The following is a 12,909-nucleotide window of genomic DNA, read 5'->3' as shown; positions in this document are numbered from 1 at the left end:
GTATGGATTTACTACTCTTTGGTTTATTACATGCAACGTTTCAATACTTTTACAAGTATCTTTCTCAAGCAATGAATAATAACCTTACATTTGGTTATGTGTAATCTAGAGGCACACACATCTTACTAGACCAATATCAGATTCCCTTTTTAGAAAAAAACCCATGGGACTCGCACAGGGCATAATGTAAGAATATTTTAAGGAACTGTCAACGTATCAGGTTGTTGTCTGCTCGATTGATATAAAGTTAGGAAGGCGGCTTTAAAGTACCACTAAGTCCCAATGGTCAGTTTTAAGTGCTTTTCACAGTATCTTGAGTTAATGTCCACTTATTTGCAGGACTAATTACTTGTTAGGAGAACAATAATAATTGTTATTCAAAACTCGTTAAAGTATAATTGGTTATACGTGGGGGTTTATTTATTGACATGCCACTCGTGAAGCTAGCGACATTGTTTTTATTTTTACAATTTCTAGAATAATAATGGCGGGACGAGGGGATACTTCTGAAAGTTGGGAGTTTTATGTTTTAATGAAGCGAGTCGAACCAAGTACTTTATTTTAAAGCAAACATATTCTCTACGATAAACGTTCATGTACTACTATCTCCTTATTTGATGTCCTTGTGTTCGCGTTGATGCAAAATATTATCAATATAAATCAAATCACTATTGTTATGCTGTAAAGTACACAAAAAATCACTTTACAATATAATAGAAAAGTTCACTGACATAAAATCATAAACATGTAACATTTGTAATCTTGTCAACTTCAACAAATAAAACATCATCGAATTCCTGTTTCAAAAGGCTTATTGATTTTAAAGAAACAAAAATAACTCTATTCTGGTCCGATAACAAAATTTCGCCAAAGCACCCACCTAGGCCTATCAAAATACTTGTATGTAAATAAAGTAGGCCTAAATAGAATTTTAAAAATATAGGTCTACATCAGAAATATACATGCTGGGTGTCTTGAATTGGCCATTATTAATATAATTATATGAATTTCTTCGGATTTCAGAATTGTATAACGTGCTCAATCGACGATTATCAAGATGTTCCGTAGGATTAAAACGCGTTATGTAAGATTTAGATAGGTAATGATATGTAAAATTTCAATCAAATACTTTATTCTTAGCGAAGTTATGCGTGTTTGAAGTTTTAACAAGAAATAGAGATTGTCAAATAGCCTTGCCGCCATATTAACGAAATCACGATCGTCAATTTTTTTTATTGAGTGACGTCCATTTTGACGTCAACTAATGATATGGTCTAATCCATTCAATAGAAAAGCCATTCGACTGTCTAGAGCGTTGGATCTGGGCTTATCGTGTGAATAAATATCTAATTAATTATTCATATTATTAAATAAAATTCGACGCCAGAAAAAGGACCTCTGATAGGAAGATTTAGCTCTTACATAAAGCATGTATAACGACTATTTTAGTTGAACATCAACGAAGAATTATTAATGGTCGACACCCATAAAGAATATATAACATGGATGCTTATTTAACCATATGCAAGAACTAAATCTTCCCATTGCAGGTCTTTCTTTAGGCCTGAAATGTTATCTAAATTATTAATTAGACATTGATTAACTTTAATCAACTCTCGATGCCATCGCTAGTCTGCGATATTTAGAGGATTGGAATACATTTTTTGAAAAATAATTAAAAGTACACCAGAAGAACAAACTAAGTTTCGTACTTAAAAGAAAAAAAATACGACTCAATAGTAACGTATATAGATGTTCGCATGGGAGACATAAGTCATTAATCACAATCACGGTTTTCTGCGGTAGTCATAATATACTTTAGATCAGTTATAGAATCATGCTAAGTTAAAATGGGGAGTTGGTTAAATGAAGTCAACAACCCACAACAGAGACACAAGATTGTCTACCAAAGACGTACCTGGGTTATGGTTAACGTCAGATCTATCAAGACTCCTGATTATGTAGGTGAATTAGTGAGGATTCGCGATAATATTCATGATCATAGAATCTAACATACTTTTAGGTTTTTCTTACTATTGTCCCAAGTTCTTCCTCATATTCGGGGCAAGCATTCTTAATTCCACCAGTTGCACTTGTAAGGAGGTTACAAGCAAATTATTAGTCTTCAGTTAACACCAAGTAATAAAGCATCCTGCTCAATTTTCTGGACACCCGCACACAGAATAGGCGTCAATTAATGGGCATTATTTTTTTTATTTATTAGGAGATTGATATAAATTTGATTAGTTTATGAGACTCAGGAATTAAAGAAATTGACATGAATGAATGTGAAAAGCAAGTCAATTGTTTCATTTTGTTTTCATGTTATATTACATACTCGTCGCAAAAATGATAGTGGCGTTAGATTGGGAGATTAATTGACTAAATGATGTCGGTTTGTTTGTATTATAAAATATTAGTCAGACACTGTATTGTCAATGAGTCTAGACAAGACCAAGACATAATCATAATATAAATACTACGGTATTAAAGCTTATTACTTTTCTGTTTATTCGAAATCGTAATTATAAACAACGCATCACTAAGACAAGTCGGTCAATTATATTTTACCCCCAACTCTTTTGTAGTTAACAAATGTAAACATTTACAGAAAAGAGTGAAACAGAATTTAATCTGTCCCATGAGCGATTACAAAGAAGTTTTTAAACACTAAACATAATAATGCTGGTCTCGGGAGAACACATTTCCTTTCAACACTATCTAAGTTTTTTTTTCTTTCACTAGGAGATCGGTTATGCCAGTTTCCAGGTATGTATAAAATGGGGACTACATGAACCAAAGACTTCGAAATCTGTCCAGCAAATATTGTTAGACGGACGTTCACTGAAAATGTAGGTTGTAGACATCATTCTTGTACCTGGGCCTTTTTTCAAATCTAAATATTAAGGCCACCTGCAGATTTCGGTTAGGTCACGAGATGTAAACAGAATAAGGTTACGTTATTGTTATCGAGGATTGTGGGTTAAGGCTAGGTCTAGCTAGGGTTGGGTTAGCCCTGTTTATATCTCGTGACCTTGATGAAAGCTGCAGGTGGCCTTAATATTTAGATGTTTACGTTGGAGTTCGATGAGGTGGAAACTTATCATAGCACACGGAATGACGTTCGTCCGTCTTGATTTGCCTGGAGAAAAGTAAACCCTTACTCTCCATTTCATTTCATTTCTTCGGAATGTTGGCGCCCTAAAATTTGATACCCTTTGAACATTCCGGAATTGAATTCTCGCAATCCTTCGATTATTTGGGTGACAACCCATTCCCAAACGTCACGACTCTGTTATGTGTTATGGCGACTGGCAGTTCTGTGACATGGCCCGAATCTGTGTCACTGGAATGCAAAAATGTCAATTTGGAATGATGTGGACTGGCAACCGAACACCCTTTATGAAAAAAAAATTCTTTTCCATAGACGCATGGATAAACTTCATTAAAACTATATGTATTTATTTGCTATTGGTATCTATCCCACAGCTTGTAGAATACGTGACAAGGCGTAGAGTCGCTTGTCCATCGTCGTGATTTTTTGTTTTTTTGGGGGGTCCTCCGGTTTCCAGCCGATTGCTAAAGGCACCTACGCGCAAGCGAATTAGTCTGAAATGATTACGTTTGTGTCGAGTGGACGTTAAACCCCATTTCTCTCTTTCCCTTTATCCCACTGGGCTTTATTTTTTTTCTTTTGTTAAACGAGTATAGCATCGTGAAAAGTTGTCCATTACAAAAAAGTTTCATTCTTAGGAAACTGGTAGTCCCGAAATGTTCAAAGGTGCATACAAACCAAACATTTCTGCGATTTCCTTACTCGATAGTTGCATCAAACACAATGCCATCTATCGATATCGTATCTATGCATCGAAAAGGTTGGGAATATCAATATGATTTTCGTTTCGATTCAGCTTTCGACAAAAATGTCGTTGAAAGGTCAAGGATTCATCTTTTAAAATGTATACGAAAACGAAAGTAAACAACCAACAAGTTCCAATGGTCTGATACTCTACTGAGCATGTCCAGATTCTCATGATCATTACAATTAAAAACGCTCTGAATAAACATGGCTGCTTATTGATGACGACTTATATAATATCTATATCTATATGCGATTTATTGGGTTGATCATTCAAATCTTTCCCTTAAAATCATCTATAGATAGGTCTTTATTTTTCTACTTCGCATTTATATTTTTACCTCGAAGCGTAATAAAATAAGTGGGAAACTCTTTAGATGTATTTTGGGGACAATAACGAAAATAGCTCCCAATATAATAGACAGCTAAATCAAACTTCAAAGGTTCTAGGCCATTCAGTCAACGCATTTTATAATTTTTTTTTCTTGCTTTCTTTTACAAAAGGTTACAACAAACACCAATTCAAAAAACACTAGACCAGTCTATTTTCAACATAGAACATTTTATCTGTGCTAAAATTACACGCTAAAACAAGTCTATAGCATGTTGAAATAGTTAATTACTTCAGAATGAAAGTTCGCACTTACACACACCTTTGTTTGATATCAAAACTTTGTTGAATTATTGTCTCACATATTTTATATGTAAAAACATCATTAAAAATAAAAACGGACATATTTTAGAATTTGTCTACCATGTCGAATACTTTGATTCCATTGATGACCGTAATGCCATCAATGATGTTATACAGTATAGATAGGATAAGAGTCTCTCCCACGCGATGTGCTGTCAGTGATTTGTATTGATTGATAGGTCTTGTTTCACTATAATCAAGGAGATCTTAAGGTAGAAGGCGTGTGATCCGGAATGTAAGGGGCGGACCACTTCTGACAACAATGTCTTATATAAAGTGACCTTCTTTCTCTTACCTGCCTTCTCTGTGATTTTAATAACTTCTCGACGTGGCCATCATATAAAGGGTTACCATAGGTCAATTAGGCAGATAGTTCTGGGAGCGGAAAAGGCTATAGATAACAAACGAAAATCTCTTATTTATTTCTTTTTTAGCGAAAAATCCATCAGTTACTATTGTATGCAGAAACTTGTTCTTTTTACTAGTGGCGTTTATAAAATCTTAGTTGTATGCTTTAAGACGTTTTAAGACTTGCGTGTACGTTTTGTGCCATTATGTTCACCTTAAAGACCTTGGTTTTGTGCGCGATGAGCGTTTGTACGCTGGCTGATTTGTACCTGGAGCAGTTGGTAAGTTTTCATCTTTATTGATATTCACTACTGTTGGTGCTGAGTTTTATGGTCACCAGTCCAGCCGATATGGACTAAGTCACATTTGTCCATTTTTCAAATCATTTCAGCTATATATTATGCTTTAATTAAGTTTAATTATTCGGTTTTCAATTTATTTTCGAAGATTTTTAGCGCACACACTAGCAGGCCTATGTGGGAATTTGAGTGAACATACTTCCGAACTGTCCTGGTGTGTCATAACCTAATACGAGGGCTGGCTGAAAAGTTCTAAGCCTTCTGTACAAAGTTCACGATTTCCATTTATTTTTCTTCGAGGTGTACATACTTTTGCCAACGATGTTGCAAGGCCTGAATGCCGGTCAGGAAGAACTTTTCTAAGATAATCTAAAAAAGGTCGTTCACAGCTGACATGACGCCATCATTACTAGGACAATGACGACCGGTTAGTCCCTTTTTTATTTTTTGAAACAGGTGGAAGTTTGACGGGGCCAAATCGGGTGAGTAAGATGGATGGCCAATGAGTTCGAAACCCTGACATGGAAATCACCGATTTATGAACAGGAGCATAGTCTTGGTGGAACAGGACCGTCTTTAGTGATCATTCCCCGTCGCTTACCTTTGATAGCTTCACGTATCTGTCTCAGTAGATCAGTATAATATCTTCCATTGATAGTCTGGCCTTTTTCAAGATAGTCAATCAGCAGAATACCCTTGGGATCCCAAAAGACAGAAGCCATCATCACTCCAGGAGAAGGAAGCTACTTGGCTTTTTTTGGGGGGGGGGGGCGGGGGGCGACTGTGGATACTTCTATTGTTTAGACTGAATGTTGAATTCCGATTGAAAGTGATGAATCCAGGTCTCATCCCGGATTACAATTCTGGCCAAAACATTATTAGTATCTGCTTCAAAACGGCACAGATTGTCACCTTTCTGATCCGCAGTCAAGAGCTTTGGTACCCAACTTGCAGAATGTTTGTCATTCCAAACTCGTTGGCGATAATGTGTCCAACCCTCTCATGAGAAATTCCCACAACACTGGCAATATGTCGAGTGGTCAATCGCGATCAGTCATCACTATGTCACGCATCCGGGTAATGTTTTCTTGAATGGTTTCTATTGATGACCTTTCAGGACGCGGGTTATCGGCAAAGCTCTCTCTGTCACGCTTAAATTCCGCAGTCCACTTCTTTACTGTGGAAAAGGAATAGGAAACATCCCCTGAAGTGGATACCATGTCCTTTCAGTTGTAGGTACACGATCACTGCCCTATAGCCAATTTTGTCCATTTCTGGTGATTTCAATGGATAAGTTCACAAGATTGTCTACGATTCATTCAATGATTGTAGTGGTGGCAAAAGTTTGTTTCAACCCAATTGATCTATACTTTTCATGCTTAGAAATTTTCAGCCAACCCTCGTATATTAAATGTATCGCCGATTAAAGGGAATGCACAAAAAACTTAATACTAGTCAAGACTTGTGTTTATATTGTGCGATCTCAGATTACTAACAAATGTCTTGTGCTTCTAACAACGCCAGACAAGCGTTAACTAAATGGTCCTTATTGACACACAGCTGGCCAGACACAGTAAATTAAGTAATATGCTGTCTTTTTTTCCCTAGAAAGTTACAGATAATTATATCATTTTTCATGGCATCTTTGTAATAAATGGCCAGGCACAGTAAATAAATTAATGTACTGTCTCTTTCTGTAAAAAGTTAAAGATTAAAAAATGATTTTTCATGGCATTTATTTAAAATTAAAAGTTGAAAAGAAGACCTTTATTCCAGCCAGAAGACCGATTCTAAACATTTAATGCCTAGTTTCAATACTGGTCTGACAGACGTACACTGTTAGAAATAAATGTTAATTTACCATAAGAATGTGGTAAGATATTTACGCAGTTGTATGTTATTTTACATATGTATGCTTCATTACACCAAAATAGGAGTGATAGTACAAATAGTCGTAAAAAAACCATATTATACAACTGATTTTTCCCTGAATTAATACATTTTACAAACGTAACGTCAAAATATTTATTTACAGTGTATTCCAATTAAAGTAAGATGTACCGGAGCTCAAATTGGTTGTCGTAAAAAGTTGATATCACAGAAATATTTTATTCAATAGTAATGAAATCAAAAATTGAAATATGTTTGTTAACATTCCCAACACACAACCAATTAACAGTGGTTATTGAAATCCACAACCAAATAGCAAATGACATTACGGCAACCATCGGGTACACTGTTAGAGTTTCGTGTCTTTTTGACAATAAACGGCGATGAAATCAAAGATATATTCAAAATCCGGTAAAAATACATTCTTACATATTATGTAATAAAATTGAACTGAAAATACCGAATCAACCATGTAACTTTACAGATTTTACGTTTATATACATCATTATGTAATTTACTTTTAGGTAAAACAAATATAAGTAAAATTACAGGAGTTAAAGTATTTGTTTTTAATTTAAAATTTTAGAAATATTTACCAAAACGATGTATATTTGCCATGTTTCATTCGTTTTTACAACAAGCGTTGATGAAAGCAAAGGCACATTCAAAATTCGGTAAAAATACATGCTTACATATGTAATATTTCAATATTGAACGGAAAATAACATAGACAGCATGTCATTTTACAGATTTACGTTTATTCACATTATCGTAATCGGTAAATTTATTATCTCTTATTTTATTTTATTATTCCATAGCAACGAAACGTTCCTAATAATTATCTTCTTATAGTATTCATTTCAATTTGTTAACCATAATATGGACAATCACATTTTGTAAAATTTGGTATATTGCATGTCATGTATATCTGATTTCCATTATTTATAAGACCTATAACATGTATTGTTATATATCGTAAGTTAATCAGTTTGTAAGTATTTTCTTAAATGTATACAAAAAATGTTTTGACTTTGTATCTGGAGGTTGTATTATTTCGTTATCAAGTTCGCTTGAAGACGGTTAATTAAACCGGTTGGCCAGTGTTAGCTGGACGGGACGATCTCTAAAGCAGAGTTATAATGCCTGTAAATAGATAGTACCTCAAGATTACATCTGAAAGCCTAGAACCATGCTCTCGTCTACCAAACAGGATATTTGATTTTCCATATATTGAAGTAATGTTAATACGAAATTTTACACCGTGGATACTGGTTCCTAAATGTCAGCAAAAGTTTCCCGAATCCTGCATGTAAAATTACCAATATTTAATATTTTAACCAAAGTGTAAATTAACATTGTGATGTATTTTTACAAGAAATGTAAATTAACATTGTGATGTATTTTTACAAGAAATGTAAATTAACATTGTGGTGTATTTTTTTTTTACAAGAAATGAAAATAAACATTGTGATGTACTTTTGCAAGAAATGTAAATTAACATATGTCCTTCTACAGTAAAATGTTAAATAACTAATGGTGTAATTTTACCTATGATTTAGGGGCAACGTTTGCTGCCCGTAATTTTAGGGTAATATCACCAAAATATTTTTAATAGTATATAGGACAACACACCAATCATTGGTAGTTCGACATACAAGCATTCGATTAACCAGATTTCAGCTCCCCTATCAACAAGTTCCCTATTTTATTTGGTTAATTGCTTCTACCAATCAGGTAGCGTCAAATTGAGTCAAATGTTAGCATCTGACGGTCATTTTTTTTTTATTCCAAACTCGACCGGAATTTTCAGAAAACACCAAAGATTGTATCAAATGAACCAATTAATGCTTAAGACAAGTGCGGTCAAATTTGTATATTATAGATTTATGGCCTGTTTGATAGAATTCACGGGTCCTCGCCAACGACATATGAAATTCAAATGTAGAAATAGCCCATTTACCATGATAAAACTTTTGAAGTTTGCAGGAGTTACATAACTCTTTCAGGGTTTTCGTCACTAATAAACGCCACTGTTCGATACTGTAGAGACAATTACGTTGCAAATTCTATTACTTGATGGGAAACAACACTACAACGAAAGCATAAGCGGAAAGTTTACATTAGTATTTCTTTGGAAACGTATCACCTTGAACAATAAAATGTATTATTATTGGCTATAACCATTGTATACTATTCAAAAAAAGTAGGGGATATTTGGTTTTTAAGTGTTATTAAACTCACCTAATGAAACTTACGAAGAAACAAATGACAAAATGAAATGAAGTTCACATTCATCGATTTATTCCAAATGATCGTTAGACTAAGTATGGCACAGACTGACCATTATAAGGGTAAAATGATACCCGGGGTCAAACAGCAAAGTTACCACAGCATCACAACCAAGTCAGTAACGGGTAAATCCTCCTCTGTTTGCCAAACAAGCATTGATCCGACGTGGCATACTCCTAATGAGACGTCTAAGGTCATTTTGGTCCAGATTGTCCCATTCCTGTTGCAACGCAGCAGCAAGTTCTTGGACATTGGCAGGACGTTGTTGACGTTGACGTAACCTCTGTCCAAGCATGTCCCAGACATGCTCGATGGGGGAGAGGTCGGGACTCAGTGCTGGCCAAGGTAATGTGGTGATGTTCTGTTGTTGGAGGTAACCTGTAACGATCCTGGCCCTGTGACATCTTGCGTTGTCATCCTGGAAGATGAAACGGCGGCCATGACGTCGTGCGAACGGCACAACATGGACTGCCAAGATGTTGTCCCGGTAGTACTGGCCTGTAACACGCCCTGCAACAACATGTAAAGCCGTTCTTCCAGCAACAGTGATGCCTCCCCACACCATAACAGAACCACCCCCAAATCGATCATGTCTGATGACGTTAACGTCTTGGAAGCGCTCGTTTCGACGACGCCACACCCTCCTACGTCTGTCCAAAAAATCAACAGTGAACCTTGACTCATCTGAAAACATCACATTACTCCAGCGTCGATTATCCCAGTGTTGACGATCCCTACACCAACGACGTCTTGCCTGAATGTGATGATCTCTCAAACAAGGGATCACGCGAGGACGTCGGGCGCGAAGGTGACCCCTATGCAGTCGATTCCGAATCGTCTGGCCACTCACTCTCACACCAGTGTCTGTTTGAAGACGAGCGCTGATCTGATTTGCTGTGATGACACGATTTCTCAAGGCCAAGGTACGGATAAATCGATCCTGGGCTTGAGTTGTCGCCCTTGGTCGACCTGAGCGTGGTCTGTCCTGTACAGATTGTGTATCACGGTATCTGGACCATAGCCTGCTTATGACAGACTGAGAAACATTCATCGTCCGCGCCACAACCGCCTGTGTTGTGCCGATCTGTAGCATGCCAAGGGCACGTAACCTTTCATTTTGGGTAAGCCGACGCATATCAAAATTTGTTTTCTGGTCACTAAAACAATTAAACTGATGTTTCCACCCTGGAATTCAATGCCACAATGACTGTAACATTCAAAGTCAGAGTCGTGCAAATCTTGGGTTGGACCCCCATGATGATCCCAAGCATCACCTGCATTCCATGCGGTAGCTATTGGTGCGTTTGGGCGTCACATGTAACTGGAAATGTTTCTTCTGTTAGGTTCTATAGTGACTTTTTTCGTAGTCATTTGCATATTTTAGTATTATGCCCCCAAAATCAAATATCCCCTACTTTTTTTGAATAGTATATAAGGAAATAACGCCAAGTAAGCCTTCAAGCATATGTGAATCTTAAGGGTTTCTTTGTGCATATTGTGTGGGCACAGGCTTTAACATGCGTGTGTTCTTTTTGACCAAGTCACGAAAAACATCCAAAAATCTTGATGGTTTTAATGGATAGATCTTATAAAATCCCCTTACTGTTTCTAATAAAGAAATATAAAGTTATCCAGTTTCCCCCACGTTTTAAACGAAAAAAAATGGTTGCAGTGGAAACGGTTCGTTGAAAGGTCACCAAAGATCATTTTCACAGCGGTACTGTAAAGAAATTATATATTCTTGAATCGATTTATTCAAAAGCCTTTGAGCTTATAGGAAGACATATTATTATATTGACACTTCATCTATTTATGATATAAATATATATCTTGTTTTATTCATGGGTGATTTAACATAATTGTAAAGCTTCTTTTTATATGTCTAGCAATGTTTTCTTGAGACAATCATTTAAATTTAATCTTATTTGTATGTAACTATTTCTACACGTCTTTGTCGGCACACGCTCTGGAATATGGCATGTCTGTTAAATGAATTAGTTTAAAGAGATCGTAAACTGTCGATAATGTATTATTTCCGATGTAAGTGATAAAGCTCTACTATAAAAATGTTTATACTTTAGTGCTTAGTATATATATCATTTTGGACACTGTTAGATACAGATGAATACGTTAACCGCGCAGGCCTACTTAAAGCTGAACTCCGTTTACAAAACTACACAATCTGATTAAAACACAGACCCTATTTCGTTTCGTTTTTTATAGTTCAAAATTTCGTTTTACTCGTCTTTATTACACTAGTATCTGGAAGATTTGTTATATTACCGGCGTGTTAGTTGAAGTGAGGGATAAGCCAATAAAACAGTCTGTTACGGCGACTTCTTGGCGTGTCATGCACGGAACTGTGAGTAAACCACTAGAAACGCCAACGCTGATCAATGTCTGGCGTCATAGGGTCAAAGGCCGCTCGAACGACCCCCGACACGACCTTCGAATACAACTTGTCAGATCTTCATGTAGTGTAGGCCATCGAAAGTATAAAAAAACGAAACGAAACATAGACCTGTATTTTAATCAGATTGAAAACTACAGAAATAATTAAATAAAAAAGTTAACTCCCTAAACAACCGCCATACTTGTTTTCAATTTGTAGAACAAACATGGCGATCGCTTAGGGGTAACAAAAACACAGGCAGGTCACGCCCACATCCAGTTTTTGCCGTGTCAAGCAAAGTGTCCACATCCGGTTAGCTAGTCAACTCCAATTACTTCCTGACTGATTGAAGTTTTTTCACTGTCGTCAGTTTACTGAAAATATTATTGCTACACAATTATTATGTCTGATCAGGTACATATTATTTTACTAATTAGATGAAATAAGCCAACCACGATGTACTTTTGCTCTAAAAAAAATAGGAGAAAACTGTCTTACCCCAAACAATAACTATGCTAACGCCATTCAATTCTTCTTATTTTTTGGTGTTCGTTGCAGGAGCAATTAACGGATAAATATTGAGTATTTTTTTTTTAATTTCTTTTAAAGAAACACTGGGTGAAATTGGAACATGATTATAGGTAAACGTCCGTCGTAATTAGTAATTAAGAAAAAATTGCTCTAGTATGAAGTGCATGATGATAATTTATATGATCAGTGTGAGTCTGCTTTACAATAGGTTTGATAATTAACTCTTTAAAAAAAATACGGCCTGTATAGAATATTTACAAAATTGTGGATGGACAGGCAGAGATAACCAAAATATGCCTGACATGGAGTGAGTATAATAATAACATAATCTGTTCATAACGACAACACTATCTGGTTCGTGTAAAAACAACTGATGAAGAAAATTATTGTCAAGATAAATTATCAGTTGTCAATGGCCGAGTGTTGTTACTATTACAAAGAACTTTTCCAAATTAAAGTTTATGTAATCTCTGAGATTCCACATCCTTGAAAATACTACTGTTATATAATGTAGGATAATCTCCCCAATAGATATATACTGATCACCAGTGTCATTAGTAAATCTTCTATTCTGCGACTCCAATATTAACTCACATTTGATCTTATT

General features: G+C 35.7%; 1 protein-coding gene across 1 annotated transcript in view; it reads left to right on the top strand.

The window, feature by feature from the left end:
* Positions 1–4,879: 4,879 nt before the first annotated feature.
* LOC126808411 (uncharacterized) overlaps positions 4,880–12,909 on the top strand; it is a 35,022-nt gene continuing 26,992 nt past the window's right edge. Inside the window, exon 1 of the mRNA XM_050533108.2 lies at positions 4,880–5,182. Coding sequence (XP_050389065.1) covers positions 5,108–5,182 — 75 coding nt within the window. The 5' untranslated portion in view covers positions 4,880–5,107. The remainder of the gene's footprint in view (positions 5,183–12,909) is intronic.

This window comes from Patella vulgata, chromosome 1 (genome assembly GCF_932274485.2).
Source record: "Patella vulgata chromosome 1, xgPatVulg1.2, whole genome shotgun sequence".
NCBI classification, from domain to species: Eukaryota; Metazoa; Mollusca; class Gastropoda; family Patellidae; genus Patella; species Patella vulgata.
This window is presented reverse-complemented; position numbering and strand designations above follow the sequence as displayed.